This window comes from Oryzias latipes, chromosome 9, assembly GCF_002234675.1.
Source record: "Oryzias latipes chromosome 9, ASM223467v1".
In the NCBI taxonomy this organism is placed as follows: domain Eukaryota; kingdom Metazoa; phylum Chordata; class Actinopteri; order Beloniformes; family Adrianichthyidae; genus Oryzias; species Oryzias latipes.
This window is the reverse complement of record NC_019867.2, coordinates 23,203,051-23,221,290: the sequence shown is the minus strand read 5'-3', so window position 1 is coordinate 23,221,290 and position 18,240 is coordinate 23,203,051. Positions and strand designations below refer to the sequence as shown.

Genomic DNA, 18,240 nt, shown 5'->3' with positions numbered 1-18,240 from the left:
AGGAACAGAAAAGCCATTAAGTAGGAGAGGTGTGTTTATTGAGAAGTTGAAAGCAAATTAGGTTTTTACATACAGAAAGAATCCACCAAGAAATTTTTAATTTTTTAATAAAGCACAGACCACTAAAAGCACAAGAAAGCATGTTATTTTAAGTTTTTAGGTGCATTTTTTTTCTTTATTTTTTGCAAAGTTTCACATTCATAAATGTCCAGAGATTCGGTTGATCTACTGCCGCCTGAGAGCACGAGGATGACCGTACAATCTTCTGAGTGAAGTAGGCTGTGCTCTCGGATAAAGGTTTCGTTCCCTACAGAAAAGTACATTCAAAAACATCCTTTCGAACTAAAAGTCGCAATCTGAATATTAAAAGTTTTTTTTCCTCTTGTCCACCTAAAGATGTAACTGAGAAGCCCTCACAAAGATAGATGAACCCTGGCCGGAGGCGGGACACTTGAAGTTTTTGCACATCAACATTCCCACTTGGCGGGGCTTTAAGAAGTGTTGAGGACCTGCTGCGCGAACACGCCAAGTCTCCTTCGGGCGTTAAAGCTCTAATAAGGACGGGCTTGGCTCTTCTGTCATGAGAGCAGCTTTCATCTGGTCTGTAAGGCAGTTTTTCCCGCAGTTCTGAACTGTAAAGCAAGTCTGGATTGTGCTGTTTCATCTCTGCTCACATGAAGCCTCAACATCATCAGATTGAGACCATCAAATCCATCTTCCACAAGAAAAGACAGATATTCTTTAGTGACACTAACATATCTGATCACATCCTCGTGTCTTACCACAGAGGAACTAACCAATGTTTTAGCTGATGACTTATCGGACTCTTTAGGGGGGAAAGAAAGAAGAAATGGCATAATTTAAGGCCGCTATTAGTTGCGAAAATCAAAATGAAAAGTGAGGTCATCAAGGAACTAACAAACATTTATTAATGAACAACATAAAAACATGGAAGATATTTTTTCCCCCCTTTTTACCACATTTTATATTTGAGCTAGAGTATTTGAACAGGCAGAACTGGACCCCACCCCCTTCAAAAAAATTAAGGCAATCCCTAAAACTGAGGAAAACAGGAAATGGCAGTTGGTTTGAACGCTATTCATAAAAACATTTTGTGCTACTGACCAACATACAAAAAAATAGTTTTTAAAATATTAACAGATTCATTTCTTAAAACACTTTCAGTGACAGAATCCTGCGGAGGATTGGACTGAACAGTACAGGGGGCGTGGCTTGTGTCGGAGATGTTCCAGAAAGTGTGACATGTTTGACACCAACAACAGAACCGCCCATACAGTACACCAATGATCAAGGTTTTCCTTTTTTAAGGTTTAGAGTAAACGCAATGAGAATTCCTGTTATACATTAGAGTACTGTACATTGTTAACACAAATCTTCCCAGCGCTTGGGCGCGCGCCCATCAGGTTGGGTTGTGGTGGAGCCAACGCATTACTGCGACGGCTCGTTCAAGTGCTTGAGGCGGATCCGTTGGATGTAGCCGGCGTTGGCAGGGCTATAACGGCCTGGGCTGAAGTCTAATGAGGCAACATGGCGGACAGGACTGAAGCGACCGGTGGGGGACATCAGGCCGCTGATCGGGGATCCGGGGGTCTGATGCTGCTTCCTGAGGCGGGATTTTACAGCAGGGCTGGGCCAGCTGTACCACAAAGAAAACACATCATTCAAATATTAGATGCTTGCAAGATTGACTTCTTAAATGACTCAACCTGATAAAAGTTGTAAGAGAAATATTTTCAAAATAATCCCAGACAAATACACGGAGGAAACAATATTATACTAAATAATGGATTTTTAAAAAAAAAATACTGTAAGAAATAGATTATTTTTTCTCTTAGAATGCTGAAAAACTTCACTAAACTGACTTTAAGGGGTTGTAGGGAACAAATGCACAAATGTCCTAACTGCAGTAAATAAAACAAAACCAAAAAAACAAAACAAAACACTGAAGTAGTTAAACCCAAAAGCGATTTCCTCTTGGAAAACAGAAATGTAACAACAAGAAAAATAATACAGTTCAGAGCCAAATACAGTGCTTACATTTAAAAAGCAGATGGCTTAATAAAAATATTTTTAAACCAATCTTTTTTGAAAATTAAACAAAAATGAAGTCAAACCTTACAAGGGTGGAATTATTATGGTTATATGAATTTGCGTCCTACTACTTTTTAAGCAATTGATCAAACTATTTAACTAACTGTATATTTAGTGGATTCAATGTGTCATGTACTGCGTATTTCTTTTTATAATAAAGAGTCCTTATAATGCTGTCATTTGCATATGCATTTCCTTTTTCCTGTTTTATAGCCTGAAATAAACAATAAACCCAACAATAATCTCAATTTAATGTCATAAAATTGATTTTTCTGTAACATCCTCTCGAAGTTCGACAGAAAATTGCTTTGCTATACCGTATTTTCCGGACTATAAGTCGCACCGGAGTATAAGTCGCACCAGCCCAAAAATGCATTATAAAGTAGAAAAAAACACAGATAAGTCGCACTGGACTATAAGTCGCATTTTAACTTTCACAACCTTATATGACACAATCATAGCAGACTGTTTATCTAATATTTCACATTAATTTTTTCTCAAACTTATTTATTTATTCTTTTCATGAAGCATCATTGGCCAACTAATACTCTGTTTTCATCCTGTATTTGTAGAAACAGTTGTCATTTTTATTGCATTTCTGAATCTATGAAATCATTGGAAAATAGAATATTATGTTGTTATCCTTCAAGATGTTACTGTAAAAAAAAGTTTGCTGATTCTCTGAGTCACTTAACATACTCTTAACACTTAACATACCTCATACATCAAATTGACCCAGGAACATCATCTCTGTTCCTCACAAATGAACATAACAGGAGGGTTAACAATGTATTTATTTCAATTTATTTCTAATATAAGTCGCTGCGGAGTATAAGTCGCACCCCTTCCCAAACTATGAAAAAAAGGGCGACTTATAGTCCGGAAAATACGGTATATATTGTAGATATTTCCAATGTTAACATGATTACATTCACATTTATTCTGTTTAAAACAGTTATGAAAAAAAAACTATTTTCTGCTTGAAGACCCACTCTGATAAAAATAGTGTTTTTGTGTTTTTTACATGTTATTTTGGCATTTTTCCGAGGATTGAAGACTTATAAAAAGAAAATTAAGCCCAAAATTGCATTTCTGAGTATTTCTTTACTCAAATCATAGTGAATCAGTAGCAGACAAAAAAATGATGGGTTGTGTCCGAATTCCCGCCCTAACCCCCAACTACTAAAAAAGACTATATAGTGCGGCACTATGTAGTACCATGAATTTTTAAAGCACACCATGCTCGCTCACTATTTTTATTTATTTATTTAAACAGTGGATATGCCGTCATCAATTTCATGAAGTGAATATCTAATTGATAGGAGCGTTTTGCGACGATTATTTATGGGTCCACTGTCTTCTGAAGATAAAATCGTTGCTGGTCTTTCAAAAAATACATCTAAATACATTTTTTGGTAAAAAATGTTCCAAGGCAATGCATTGTGGTCGATATTCGCCGATCTAGTGAGCATTGATGCACACTGGTTTTTCACAGAGACTCCTGGGAAATTTCCAGGGCACTGGATTTTGGAAATGTAGATTTGGACAGCACTACAAAAACGCACTATACAGTGCACTATGTAGGGGTTAGGGTGGGAATTCAGACATACACATGTTTGAAAAAGATTGTAGCTGTGATGTAGATGGTGTGATGGGATGGGCCGGCCACAAAAACCCTGCTCTGCTCCATTCTGATGCTTGTAGACGACTAGATTCATACACATCTTCATTCGACTTGTCTGTCTGGATTGGGCTCAGAACTGTACATCTGGATTGCTTCACTATTGATTGCACCATTATTCTTAGGATGTGAGGGGCTGGAAGCTAGCGGTAGACAGTGAGTGACGTAAAGGGGATCAGCTTACTCAACTTCAACTCCTGCTGGTCTGCAAAAACTATGTCTAAGAAAATGACACTTTTTTATTATTATTTTGGCTAAAATCATAATTAAAAGACAACTGGAAACACTTTTGTAAGTGGATCAAAAGATGATCCGAGTGGGTCTTTAACCATTTTAACATGATTACGTCCACATGTTTATTTTCAAACATTAGTTATAGGAATATTAATTTTCTTAATAAGAAAAACTGGTTTTGAAACAAAAATGTGAAAAAACAGATTGAAAAGAAATCCAATCAGGTCGTTAATAGAGACGAAATCCAGCCCAGCTTGTAAAACTAAAAACACCAAATGTTAACGATGTAAAACATCGAATTCTTAATCCACTCAAAAATTGTAATAACTGAAAGATGAATTTCTTCTTTTTTCCTCTATTATCAACACTCCTAGAAGTTTTCAGGCCAGATTTTGGTTTTCAAACTTGCTAGCAACATCCCAAAAAAAAAAACAACGCCTTTTTTGGTCACATTTCTGTTAAGCCTCTAGGAGAAGAAAAAAAAAGAAGGTACAAGCTGTTTATACCATTCATTTTTATGGGAAATCGTTCTTCCCTCCTCAAAAAAAACTGATGAGCTGACGGCGCCGACTCGGCTACAACTGGAGTTCATGTGTTTCACGGAGACGATGCTGAATGGACTCACTCTGAGAGTGAATAGAAGAAAGGCGGGAGACTTGCGGTGTATATGAACGAGTTTCCAGGACGCAGCCGCGCCACCAGCAGTCCCTTCTGCTCACCAGCAGGGACTTCAATCACCCCCCCCCCCCCCCCATACCCTCCCCACATTCATCCAGACCATGGAGGAGAAGATGCTGGATTGGCTATAAAAATGTTAGAGATGTATACTCCTCCATCCCACCCCACCCACCTGGACGCTCTGATCACAATCTGATGCATGAAAACCCCATTTTATTATTATGCACAATTATTTATGAATGCATTAATTGTTTAATCGAATATCTAGTGAGCTTTAATTGTACTATCACTTGTCCTTTTTCTTTGAGCTGCCTCTCTCTCAGAGATAAATATAGTTTGATTTAATTCAAGTCAAGAATCAACAGAAATGGGTTTTCATCTTTAAGCCAAGAGAGAAAACATTTAAAAAAAAAGAAAACGCTTGATAAGTTGACCAACCTCTGCATGTCCAAGTCAGAGAATGACTTCAGTGTGCTCTTCCATTTGAATATGCTAGGATACTTCAGAGGATCCAGCTCTGCGCTCTTTATTGCTGTCAAAACCTCTCTGTCCAGTTTGGTGGGTGAATCCCTGCAAAATCACATTTGGTGACTTAATAACACGACACTACTAAGGGTCAGAACACAAAATATTCCTGTTTGATGATTTGATTTTACTAAAAGGATCAGTGAATCATTCTGAAAAGATAGAGCTTTAAATAAAAGAGCTTCATTGTTTGGTTACAGTTACATTTGTGCATGTTTTCACATTGTTTATTCTGCAATGTTATTTTGAGAGCCCGTTGGCGTGACTCACCCATCAATGAACAGTTCTCTTCTAATGTGCGGCGGCGTCCTGGGTAGGAACTCCTGAGAGCTATCTAAGGACTTATAAGAGGATTTAGATGATCCTGAGCTGCTCAGGTCTCTGCCTCCGTGGTCCCATGACTTTGACCTGGCACAGAAGTTGCGGACCCCTGACCCCTTGGTCCAACCTGACATGTCCAGATTCTCCTCTGCTTCAAAGTACTCCTCTGAGCTGCTGCTGCTGCTCCTTCCCTCTGTACCTCCTCCTGCACCCCTGCATGTCCCATCCACAGACAGGCCGTCCTGACTGAGGGACAGGCGGTTCAGCCCGGAGCTCAGGACGGTAGCGGCGGAGGAGCTAAGAGAGTCCCGCACCTCCTTGTGCCAGTTCTCCCCACCGTTTCTTTTCTCCTTGTAGCTTGCAGGTGAGACTTGGTTCTCTTGTAGTGACATTCGCTCAAACTCCACCAAAAGATTGGAGATGGGGGACATCATTTTGGAAGAGGACGGAGAGGAGCGTGGAGACAGCCGGTCTCCGTTGTGAGTCCTTTCTCTGGAGGAGGAACACGCCTCGTTTTTGCAGGCCACTCCGGGTGACAAGAGGGCATCACTGCAGCAGCAGAGCAGGTCCTGCTCGGCGGCCGTCTCGATCAGGTTGGCCCCGCGGTGGTGCAGTGCAATGTGAAACTCTCGGCCCCCCACAGCCCCTTTCAGCGCGTCCTTGCTGGCAGCCGATGAGGTGATGCTGGTAAGTGCTGCGTTTTGCCGGTTCTTCATTTCCTCCAGGCTGATATCGTCCCCCTCGTCCAGGAAGGCACCAACAGAAATTGAGTTGCAGAACTTTTTGGGCTTGCCTGGAAACAGGAATGAGGAGTCAGAAAAACATTTCCGCCAGTATCAAAAAATTCTTTTAGCGTTTATCCATTTTGAGTATGTAAAATGGCCCATTATTTTATAGAGACTCGGATTTCCTGATTACAAACTCGTTTAGGGAGTAAGACGGGATGTGATCCATTTCTTGATGCCTACCTGGGGAGGGGGTTTTGAACCTGTTGCTCGTCTCATTCTCCCCGACTCCTTGATGGGTACGGACACTAAAATCCTTCTTGCTCAGATACTCTTCCAGCATGTGGAGGCCCTCAGGAGACGAAAGGTCCACAAAACAATCCAGGAAGCCCCAGTACTCTGCCCAGGGGTGCCCCATCTCATGGGCTAGGTCTCTGAGGATGTAAAGGAGTTGTCCATTTATTACTTGCTACTATGACTCTATCCAACTACCGGTACTCTTTTTAGACATTTGCTTTAATACTAAATACTTGATTAACTTTTAACCAGAAACAGAAATTTATATTGAGCAACAACATACAGTGCATTCCAAATTATTATGCAAACTGTATTTAAGTGGCAAACAGATCAAATTGTTTGTTTTTAAATTAAACTCATGAATAATACCGTCTCTCAGGGCTCTTTGGATCCCTGACATCAATCTCAGACACCTGTGAAGATCGGTTTGCCTGGTGAGTGCTATTAAAGAAAAGACTACTAAAGTAGGACGTTCAACATCATTAAGCAGACCAACATTTTCAACTAATATTGGAAAGAAAAAAGTTCTCTCTGCTGTTGAGAAGTGTGAAATAGTTCAGTGCCTTGGACAGGGTAAAAAAAAACCTTGGATATTTAATGAAAACTTGAGCATGATCATCTTCCTATGAAGAGATTTGTCACTGATTCAGAGCACACACCGTTTGGTGCAGATAAAGGCAGAATGAGGAAGGTTTCTGCCACACAAAAACGTCTGGTACATAGAGCAGTTGCTAAGCAGCAATCACATATCTGAAGCTCCTGCTGTCTCTGGACTCCCACAAACATCAAGGTGTAGGATCCTCCAGAGGCTTGCAGTTATACGTAAACCTTCTATTCGGCCACCCCTAAGCACAAGCAGAAATGGCTGCAGTGGGCCCAGACATAAATGAAGACTCATTTTTACTTGTTCACTAATGAGTGCTGTAAAACCCTGGATGGTCTGGATGGATGGAGTAGTGGGTGGTTGGTGGATGGCCACCACGTCCCAACAAGGCTGCAACATCAGCAAGGAGGTGACAGAGTCAGGTTTTGGGCCTGAATCAAAGTGGCCAACCAGCTCTCTCCAGATCAGCACCTTTGGGGTCCCTGAAGGTGTGAAACTGTCCTCTGAAAAGTATGTGGAGTTTCTGAAGGACCACTTTCTTCTTTGGTACAAAAAGAATTGTGCTCTCCGTAACAAAATCATCTTCATGTATGACGATGCACCATCTCTGCAAGGTATACCTCTACATCATGGGCTGCTATCAGAATAAAAGGAGATAAACTGATGGCGTGTCCCACATCCTCCCCTGACCTCAACCCTGTTAGGAACCTTAGGAGCATCCTCAAGCAGAATATCTGTGAGGGTGGGAGGCAGTTCACATCCAAACAGCAGCTCTGAGAGGCTATTCTAAAATGCTGCAAAGAAATTCAAGCAAAGACTCCAAAAACTAATGAGTTCAATGGATGCAAGAATATTGAAGTTGCAGGAAAATAAAGGATCCTATGTATAAATATGAATTGATCTATTAAGATGTTTTTGATTGGAACAGGTTTTGATTTCAGTAAACATGACCTCCTAGTGTAGCAAATTCAACAACTGACTGATTTTCAGTTCTTTAGAATCTATCAAATGTTGTGGAACCAGAAAAACGGAAAATTATTTTCCAAATCAATAGATCAGAAAATCCTAATAAATGTTTGACATTTCAAGAACAAACTGTAGTCAGATCTGGATAAGTACAGCAGCTTTTTCTACACAGGCGATGAGTTTAACCCTTAAACTCCAGAGATGTATCTGGAGACAATTACATAACTCACGCTTCTCGACATCCCATAACTTTTCAACTGTTCACACAATCAATGTAAATCGTGTTAACAGCTGAAGAGTAACAGTGGTTTAAAGAATGTCAACACTGGAGCTCTGGCACAAAAGTAAATGAAAAAATAAATAAATAAGCAGAAAAATGAAATAAATGTGAAAGCAGCAGATTCTGGTTTGTTTGTACCTGCCCACTTTTTCTGCCCCTCTGTCAAGATCTGATTTAAGGATGTGGTAGAACTCGGCCCGCTCTCTGGGTGGCGTCTTCCAAGAGCGTCGAAAATCAGCTGCCTTCAGTGGAAAACAACAGAATCTAATCAGAAACGGCTAAACAAACCAACCATCATGCAGACAGGTGTTAAACTTGCTTTAAAAGGGCTTAGCGGTCCTGCAAAGGCTGTGACAGTCATCAGGGGATCCATGGGGCTTCTTGTGTGCTGCTGGTTTTGAGTGAGACCCTCTGAGGACTCGGGCGACCATGGATCTCCAATGATGGGCTGAGAGGTGTTGTCAGTTGCCCTCAGCAGAGGAACGTAGCAACGGTCTGAGAAACAGAACATCATATATAGAGAAGTCTAATGATTACCTAAAAAACACTTTTCAAGCAGGACATAAAAGTCCAATAAAGTTGGAATCAGAGGCACTCAAACATTTCTATAGTCTACTGAGAGTCTGCGCTAAACTCATTGACTGTCTATGAAAACTAGTCTGAGTGACCCCTAACCCCTCGCATTCCAAATAGGAAGTACCCACTGATGCCAAGAAGACAAAATCCCATAACCTTCTTTTGCTGAATTAGCAGCCATTACTAAGTTGTATTTGTCAGAATAACCATTCTTGTTCTGCTATCCTTTGTAACATATTCATGCTAATCCTAATTTCTCTTTCTCACTGTGAACGTTTGAAAGGTTTGATTAACAGATTTCATTTATTGCGCTTACAAGTAGTAGGTCTCCTGATTGGTTAGAGTGGTTGCCATAGAAACCATGACTCAGACCGAGTGGGGGCCAATCACTACTTACTGACGACATCTGGCTCCAACATAGCGATGTCTCTATCGCGAAAAAAATGTCAACTGAATTGACTTAATTTGGTTGGAGCTGGAAGTAAGTCATTTACTATAGGTGACATCATCCTCACTCGATCCAGTTCTCATATACAGTCAATACCTAAACTCCTGCTCACACAAAGTCACTTCAACCAGTTGTCCACTGCAACCATCAGATTTACCAACCCTAAATTATGGAAGGTTTAGAATACAAAGAAAAAAAAATGACACGACAAGTGTGTACATAGTTCATTCAGAGGCACAACTAGAACTGACCCAATCACATCAGCTCAGATGTCTCATTTTAAACCATTATAAGGATGTTAGACAACTAAAAAAAGAGAAAACAAGAACAACAGAAATTAAATCATCCAAGATGCAATCTCCTCTGAATTAAACCATCTATGTGTAAGGGTAAGCTTACCTTCCAAGTACTCTTCTATCCTCTGTTTCACTTCTTGGGTTTTATTTTTTCTGCTACAAATAAGCTGTGAGGAAAAAGAAAAAAAAACGAATGAAATGAAACAAAAGGACAATATTAACTAAGAAATACACATGGTCATCAGTATGTCATGGATAAAGATTTGAAAAGACCAAACTGGACAAGGAAATCCAAAACGACATTGTTCAGTTTGTTTGGCTGAAGGCCACTCACATAACCAACTGCAACCGCAGGGCAAAAAGACTTATTCTAAAGATGTATCCACAATTATAATAAGTCTGCTGAGATGCCTCAGGTGTTCTTAAGCATTTTTGTGATGAAGGTTTAAACTGGAGAGAACAAACTGATTTGGTCAAAGATGCACAAATATCTTGGTATAATAATGATGGTCAGCTATTTAGTTTCCACAAAATGTCTGCAAATTCTTTATTATAGCTTAATTTATCCACATCCATCTCTTTGTATTATAGTTTGGGCGAGTACTTTACCAACTACTCACAGCATTTTGGGTTTGCAAAACTGCTTTCAAAGTGTTTTTAACTATCAAATATTTTTTAGTGAAAGGAATATTCCTGAACAGTTCTCTACGCATTTTACATTGAATTCACAGTTATATTCTCACTCAACTCGCAAGTCTTCAGCTTTTCACCTTCCTACATTTTCAATAGAATTTAGAGCACAGGTACTATGGAATGACTTTCAGTGTAGGTAAACATCTCTGTAAAGACAAAATATGCCTTAAAAGCATTTAGACATTCCTCTTGAAGATTAATTCACGTGTATTTTGTCCATTTAAAAGGGTATTATTTATTGTGATAAACCTTTGATTTACGATCGCTGCATTATTTTCTGTATTTTATATACTTCTGTGCTGTTCCAGTGATCTTTGTGGCGTAGCTTGACTGTTAGAATTTGGGAAATCAAACAAGAGTGTAGTTTGTGTGGGTATCCTACAGGTGTGCTACAGGCACTTAGGCATCACCTGCACACCCTGCGAGTGCAGCATGTGTGCAGTCAGTAAGATGCCAGCATGAAGACCTCACTAATGCCCTTAGGTGCGTGTAACTTACATTCACCTCACGAATACTTCACAATACATTTATCTCGTGTGTGACAATAGTGCATTCCATTTTCATGAAGTCCTTTAAGGCTTAAGGTGGCTGTACGAGCCTCAAGCGAACTGTGAGACACCCTGTAAGAAGCAGAGGCTCCTACAACCCTCCAAAAATCCACAGCACTCAAACGAGTCAACATCCGTATGTGCACATGGGTCTAAGTCTTTCTCCCCCTACATTTCTAACATTAAGGAAGAGGATACCTGGCACCTTCAGATCAATAAATATTGCCATAACCTGTCTGAACAAGAAAACCGCAGCCTTGACTCAGATCGGCCAGACTGGAGGAGTTCAAAGGTGAGATGAGCTACCATAAGAAGCCATGAGAAGGAGAACCAACCATCACATCTTGACCAGTTTGAAGACTGCACTTCTTCTAAATATTAATAAATGATAAGTTGAAAAAATGAAAACAGAACTAGACAAAAAAATTATTCTTAGTCTCCTGACATTTTAAAAATAACAAAAAAATCTTGGTTGAAACGGTAATGGTTTACAATCATCAAAGCTTTTTTGATCACAGCAAACAGCAAAACTCCAAGCTAGGAAAACTGTTGTGGGTGTTGAAGTCTGGGAAGTGTGAAATGAGCATCTCCTCACATCACAAGGCTTCAGGCCATCCTTGTTTTTGCAGTTCTTAGCGATGCCGGGATGCGAGCACAAGACATTCACCACATCTGGACATCCAAACTTGCAGGCAAAGTGAAGTGGTGTTTCAAAACCCTACACAAAAAAGTAAACATAAAAAATAAATCAACAAACACCTTAACAAAATCTGAAAATAAAGTTTCATTTTGGTTTTAGCTATGGAGAGGAGACTGACAGCCTTATCTGGGGTGTTGAGGTAAAGATCTACAATGTAGTGAATCCTTTTCTGCAGCATGTCTTCCTGGTCGTCAGGGTACATGAGACGCATAAAGTCTGGGTTTTCCAAGGTGTCCAGCAAAAGCTGAGCAATCTTGGCCTGGTTCTCCTTTGCTGCTACGTGCATGACGTTGTACCGGCAGCCCTCCTGATGAGACAAAAAATAAAAATGTGGTAACATTTCTACTGAACATGTTTCCAACGTTTCTACTCTCTGAAGCACTCTGGTATAAATAATTAGTCAGAAATGAGAAACTATTTCTCTATACTGAAATTTTAGAATCCTAGAATTAGTGATATGAGGGAAAATGGTAATTGTGCTGTTTTAATGGAGTTTTTGACTGACTAATACCTTCACAGTGATGCGTACTCGCCACCTTGATCAATTAACACAAAAGAATTGTCAATTTTGCAGGACAGTCACAAAACTAAACTGGATTCACAGAAAAAGCGACTTCGCCATCCTCTTTTACATCAAGTTATCTTTGTCGTTGGTCGTTCCCATACCATAGGTTTACCACAGCAAATCTTGTGCCTCCATCTAACCGCATCCTCTGCATCCTCTTCGTTCATAGCAACCACCACCATCTCTTCCTTCACTACATACATGAACCTCCAGGACTCATTACACAATGCGCTGAGAAAGAAAATAGCTAAATTGCACAAAAAATGTAGCAAGACTGCAAAAGTTGAACACAGTTATATCGAGGGAACACTGTATATGTTTTTTTAAATAAACCCCTCCCCCACAAAATAAATAAATAAATAAATAAAGGTTAAACCTTCATCCCTCTCAGGTCTGATTCATTACTGAACTGACTGGAAAGCTTAAGGTCTTGAAGAGCTCTAGTTTAAATTCAGATATAGATCAAATGGTAAGTTGAAGCTTATTCGAGAAAGAATAGAAGAGAAGAAGAGTTACTGAAGGAAAGCTCATCTTGGGTTCAACATGAATCCCGCCTAGGTCTGAACCAGAAGAGTGCTCATCAATGAAAGAATCTCATGATGTTCATTGATGTTTAGAGAAAAGTGGTGAATAAAAAAATGCACCGTGTGTCTTTTGATGCTTCCAACAGTTTTCAAGTAAGGCAACAATTATCCCAGTATGTCTTAACGGGATCTTTGATCTCACCTGTACGACAGTGGGGTTATCCCCCGAGCCAATGAGATAACGTGGGTTGCTCCAGACGAGTTCACTGAACTCCTTCTCGTCACCCTTCTCCACAGCTTTTCGTAGTTTGGCTGTCAAGTCCTGGCTGCGCGGGCTTTTAAAACTGTTGGCCCGCTCCCTGTTGACTGTATCAACCTCCATATTCTCTGATTTGGAGAAAAACAAAAGAGAAGGACAAAAAAGACTAATTTAGGTCACCTAATCACTGGAATATCTATACTTTAAATATTTGTTTTAAAAGTATATTGTGGCTTAGATCATTTTGCAATCAAGCATTTATGTAGGTGTGTTTTTACTAAACCTTTTCAAATGTCTTTAAAGGCAATGACACATTTTTAGAATAAAATGAATTAAAATGGGATTTGTGTTGGATTCTAAATATCAATTGTTTTGGGAACATGCATGTTTTTCAATAACAAGATTTTTTCTACAGTCAACAGGAATTCTTTAAAACTGATTTTAGACAGACAACTGACTTGACTCCCATTTTATGGATTGCTGCCTCATTCTATCCCCAAAGCATTTCGATGATATTTGTGTTTTTCTTGACAATTATGACCTCAGACTTTATGTCTTTATGTCGGACTTCTAATGAAAATAAATGAAGGCCTGATCAACAAATGGGTGCAACCTTTCAATCAGCAAGGATTTAATCATCCCGTTGACAGCTGAAACCTGTTAATTATGTCATTATTTCTCTAGTCTTTACAGATTTGTTTGATTCTATCAAACCGGTGACTCTTGGCCTGAAAGTCCCCTGATAAAAGACACAGGTAGACTTACCTTTACAGAGAAGCAAGTTTGATTTAATTGGGGACACACATGGTGTAGATTTGTTAGGAGATGGGAAATAGTCACAAACTCCCTTGGCATATTTCTCTGCATCCTCACGGTTGTTGAAAGCTTTGAAGCGAGCTCCCTTTATGGACTTTACAGCCTGAACAACATCTTTCATGTCCAAATATACACGGCCTCCATCTGCAGCACAAACACACAGAAACACATTTACTAGTTCAATAGTTATCAGCACAATACTAAAACTAGTGCAAGATTTGATTAGACATCACATCACTAACAGTGTCATTTTAACTGGAATATTCAAAGTTTTCAAAGATTTTATCACCAAATAAATGGCTGTTTTTCACTGACAAACATTTTAGTTTAGTTTAACATTTGTGATTGAGCTAGCATCAGTACATTTCTATAGGCTGTTTTCATGTGACGTCATCATTCCAGGAGTCAGCCATACTGGCAATATCAAAACAAACCAACGCTTGAAGACGAGTTCAGAATTCAGCTTTATGACAAAAGATTCAATCATTGCCGTGCACTCGACTGTCACAATATGTCAGACAGAGCAACTACGTTAAACCTAAGTACATTAAAATTGATGTCTAAAGATTTTGACCATTGACTGTATAACAACTGGACTGAGTGAGTGCGAGTGTGACAACACCTACAGAAAATGTCCGGCTCCAACCAAATGAAGTCAATTCAGTTGCCATGTTGGAGCAAGACATTGTCAGTAAACAATTTTGAATATATTGCAAAAAAATAACATTTGTACAAGGAACATTTTAAATGCTGATATTAAAATACATAAATCCTACTAACAACTAACATTGCTAGTACTGTATTATCCAACCCAGTAGATTGGTGTTGTTACCAGCATGGTAGTCATACTCTTGATACTAGTACTGATGATTGAAGACAACATCAGCTATGTCACCATCATTTATTAGACTGGAAAGCTGTAGAGATACATTTGCACAGATCTATTAATCTTTTGACTCAAAAAGAGAAGTTACTCAACAAAACCAATGGGAACTGATCGAGGATAGAAAACAACACAGATTGCATTTCATAAGGATCTTCTCCATCATTTATCGTAATTTGATTTTACTAAAATACTCCTTTTCTTTTACGTCAAGTTAAACTATAAACCGTCTTGTTTCTGTTCACTTTTGCTGGCCGCTGCCTTCTCACCCTTTTCAGGTCATTTGTACAGACCTAAACTCAGGGCAATATTTACAAGTGTATACCTCCAACATGGTGACATGTTGGGATCCAGAATGGATTTGTGACATCAGTGAAAACACAAGTGACCTGAGCCATATCCCCACAGTTCATCTAAATCTGCAACTTTCCAAACGTTTTACCCCTATCAGAGTATGAACAATATAAACAGCAGTGAAGGGAGTCATTAAGGTCAGTGCTGCAGAGGCTAATTTTGCTCTAAGATTACTAACTTTGCTTATCACAGTTTCTTAAAGGTAGCTTTCTCATCAGATGATTAAAGGTTAATGTGGTCCTTTTATTTCTGTCTGGCCACATTTTTTATTGAGAATTTACAAAGTGCCTAGGGTTGTAATAGCCTGTTTTCACCGGCCAACATAAAGAGAACAGATTTCTGTAGGAATATTATTCTTTTTGAAAAGAATAGTTGCTCTGTTAGATAAAAAGCTGAATGAATAGAATCAGAAAAGCAGGAGGAAAAAAAGAAAAAGAAGAAATACACAAAAATTCTCAACTAAAAAAATTATTTCCATTGTGACTATTAAAAATGTGAAAATAACACAAAAAACTTCTCCTGTTAAATGCAACCGTGGAAACAGCAAAAAATTATTGATTTTAAATGGAGTGCATGAGTTGTTGATGTTAAAAATGTTATAAGCTTTGCTTACCATTTCTAGCCAAGACATCCTCCCACGGCGAGCAGACTCCGTAATAAAAGTTTGGAGAAACCTCTGCTGACTTTGAAGGAGTTTCTGTTTTGGCCTTAAAGTCACTGAATTCACCGGCAGTCTTGGAGGTTGCCTTCACTGAGATTTCCTCTTCTTCAGGGGGGTTTAAACCTACACCATAGCCAAAGTCCAACTCCTCGGCAGCAGTCCCGGAGGAGCTACTAGTTGTTGTAGCAGTGGCTGTTGCAGCTGCTGGAGTGGCATGTGAAACATGTTCGGCACTCTCTGCACTGTCTGAATTGCCAGGAGAAAAGCTGTCATTCGTTTCAGATGCGTAGCCCTCTTGCTCGGCGAGAACACGTGCTAGCTTCCTCTCGTAGGTGCCTCTTGTGGTGCATGTGATGGGGCCACACTTGAGGTGTGCTCGGGCAAACTCCTCTGACAGCTCAGCAGCACTCAGCCCCTTCAGTCTGCTCAGAACAGCCTCCATGCTTCAGCTCCCAACGACGCAACTGAAAGTTGACCCAAAGAAAAAAAGAGCAGAAAATGCATGACTTCAATAAGCACAATGGTAATATTTCTCCTTTAAGTACATCAGAATATTTTGCTTCACTAGTCACTTAAGAGAAACAAGCCATATGTATTTCAAACCTAAAGTAAAAGAACAGACAAACAAGAAGAAATTTGGATCTTTCAAAAGAACACTTAAAAACTATTAATATTGCTAAAAGAAATTGCCCAGTTTGTGTAAAAATAAATAAAGAAATTTAGAAAAACTGCACGTTAATTGAAAAACCAGGAGAGTAATTTCTGTGTTCCATAAATTAAAAAGAATTGAGTAACTACGTTCTGTTTATCATGTGCATATGTGCAAAACCATTCAATAAAACATCCTTAGCAATAAGCTAAAAAAAAATTACGTCCTCCACGTAATTTTTTTTATACGTAAACAAACTACTGCTTGCGCATTCCTTACTGATCAAATCACTTTTATTCAGCAATTGTACACAAATCCCAATTTAAAACACGCAATTTAAAACAACGATCTGATCCTCGGGCACATTTAAATGCGTTTAATTTATTTTTGTAATAGTTTAACACAACTGAAGTTGAACTAGCTTCTGCTGGCTAGCTTGTTGCTAACACGCCAGACAGCTTTTGAACCATAGCAAAGATAGCTAGGGCTAAAATGTAAACAGGATAAACGGCACTGTTTTTGTTTTCTATTTTGAGGAGTACCGATATTTGTAAATTACAAACGGGTAGAAATTAGGCCATAATATAAGTGTATGTACTCGCGTGTTTTCACGCCCAAGTGTGTCATTCGACCTGGGCTTTCGCGGACAGTTAGTTCCGAAGCGAATGATACATGGAAGTCATTCCACAGTTTAAAAATTAGACTACAAGCAATGACATTCATCGATACTTGCGTTCTTATACTCACCAAAAAACATATTTTGCATGTAACGAGTGGTAAATTCTAGGTTTGCAAATATAAAACGGGGGTTAGACACAAAGCAGAAAACGGTCTGGAATAGTGAGTCTCATTGTTTACAACATGCTGTGCGCATGCTCAGTTTCAAGGCAGGGCACACGCTCCGTTCCGCACCTGTAGGAAAACTCAAATTAGACAACTGAAAAGTAAGAATCACGAAGCCTTAATACGCAGCGTTAACTTGAATTTAGGCTGAAAGAGCGCCGCTTATAAATTGCGACTAGGGGTAAAAGTTACTTATTAGCTAAACGTCCACCATGACACAGGCATGTTTGTAATATGTTTAAAAAAGACTTCCAGGTCTTGGTCATTTAACCACCAGTGACATTTCAGTTTTAAGATACGAATTGCGTTTTTGTTTTTCTTCAAAAATAGCAGAAAATATGTATTATTGAATACCATTTGGATAGCTTTAACAGCTTGCAGGAAAACTAGTTTTTTTCAGGACTATGTTGGTTATAATACATTATACGATACGAGCATTCAAGTCTGTAACGTTGCAAAGGCAAACTCCAAACTAAAACAATTACAATATTAACCAACATTAACCAACATTAACAGACGTACCAGACAAGCCAATGACATGACATCTCAATAACAGCTGCCTGGCTGGAGAGAGACGTTAATACCGCTTTAAATCGTGACTGGCTAAATGGAATATGAACGTGAAAGTGGTGTTATTCTCATTATTATAATCCTATTGGAGTTTATTCAAAATGCTAATAGGAGGCATTAGCCATTTAGCAGTAAGCTAACACAAGCTATTGGTTAATAGTTGCATCATAAATTACGTGTGATTTAAAATGTATTTATTTTGTTAACGGACCTGAAAAGATGCAGACACGTTTAAACAGTACTACATAAGGTATGAATAATTCCATTAAAATATTACCCTGCCTGCGTCTCCCTCTGTATCCCCGGCACCTTATGCTAGGTGTCTTGACACCGCGACAGTTTCAAAATGCGTAACTAGGACCCACAGTTGTCCAACACTGTGCCTGAACAAAATCGCCACTTTTATGGGAAACGCCATGTATAAATAAGTTC

General features: G+C 39.2%; 1 protein-coding gene across 3 annotated transcripts; it reads right to left on the bottom strand.

Annotated features, from left to right (window-relative positions):
* Window positions 1–100: 100 nt before the first annotated feature.
* Window positions 101–18,174, bottom strand: ankle2 (ankyrin repeat and LEM domain containing 2). Of its 3 annotated transcripts, none has more exons than XM_011479517.3 (13): window positions 18,086–18,174; window positions 15,699–16,210; window positions 13,798–13,992; window positions 12,976–13,160; window positions 11,803–11,991; window positions 11,580–11,702; window positions 9,847–9,910; window positions 8,743–8,918; window positions 8,562–8,665; window positions 6,520–6,710; window positions 5,501–6,344; window positions 5,144–5,275; window positions 101–1,657 (listed from the first exon to the last, which is right to left on the bottom strand). In XM_011479517.3, the coding sequence occupies exons 2-13, from the start codon at window positions 16,186–16,188 to the stop codon at window positions 1,450–1,452; spliced, it is 2,901 nt and encodes a 966-aa protein (XP_011477819.1). In that variant the 5' UTR covers window positions 16,189–16,210; window positions 18,086–18,174; the 3' UTR covers window positions 101–1,449. The 3 variants fall into 3 exon arrangements, with proteins under 3 accessions (XP_011477819.1, XP_020561830.1, XP_011477818.1); XM_020706171.2 differs by lacking the exon at window positions 18,086–18,174 and adding an exon at window positions 17,761–17,779; XM_011479516.3 differs by lacking the exon at window positions 18,086–18,174 and adding an exon at window positions 17,143–17,275.
* Between the last annotated feature and the right edge of the window lie 66 nt (window positions 18,175–18,240).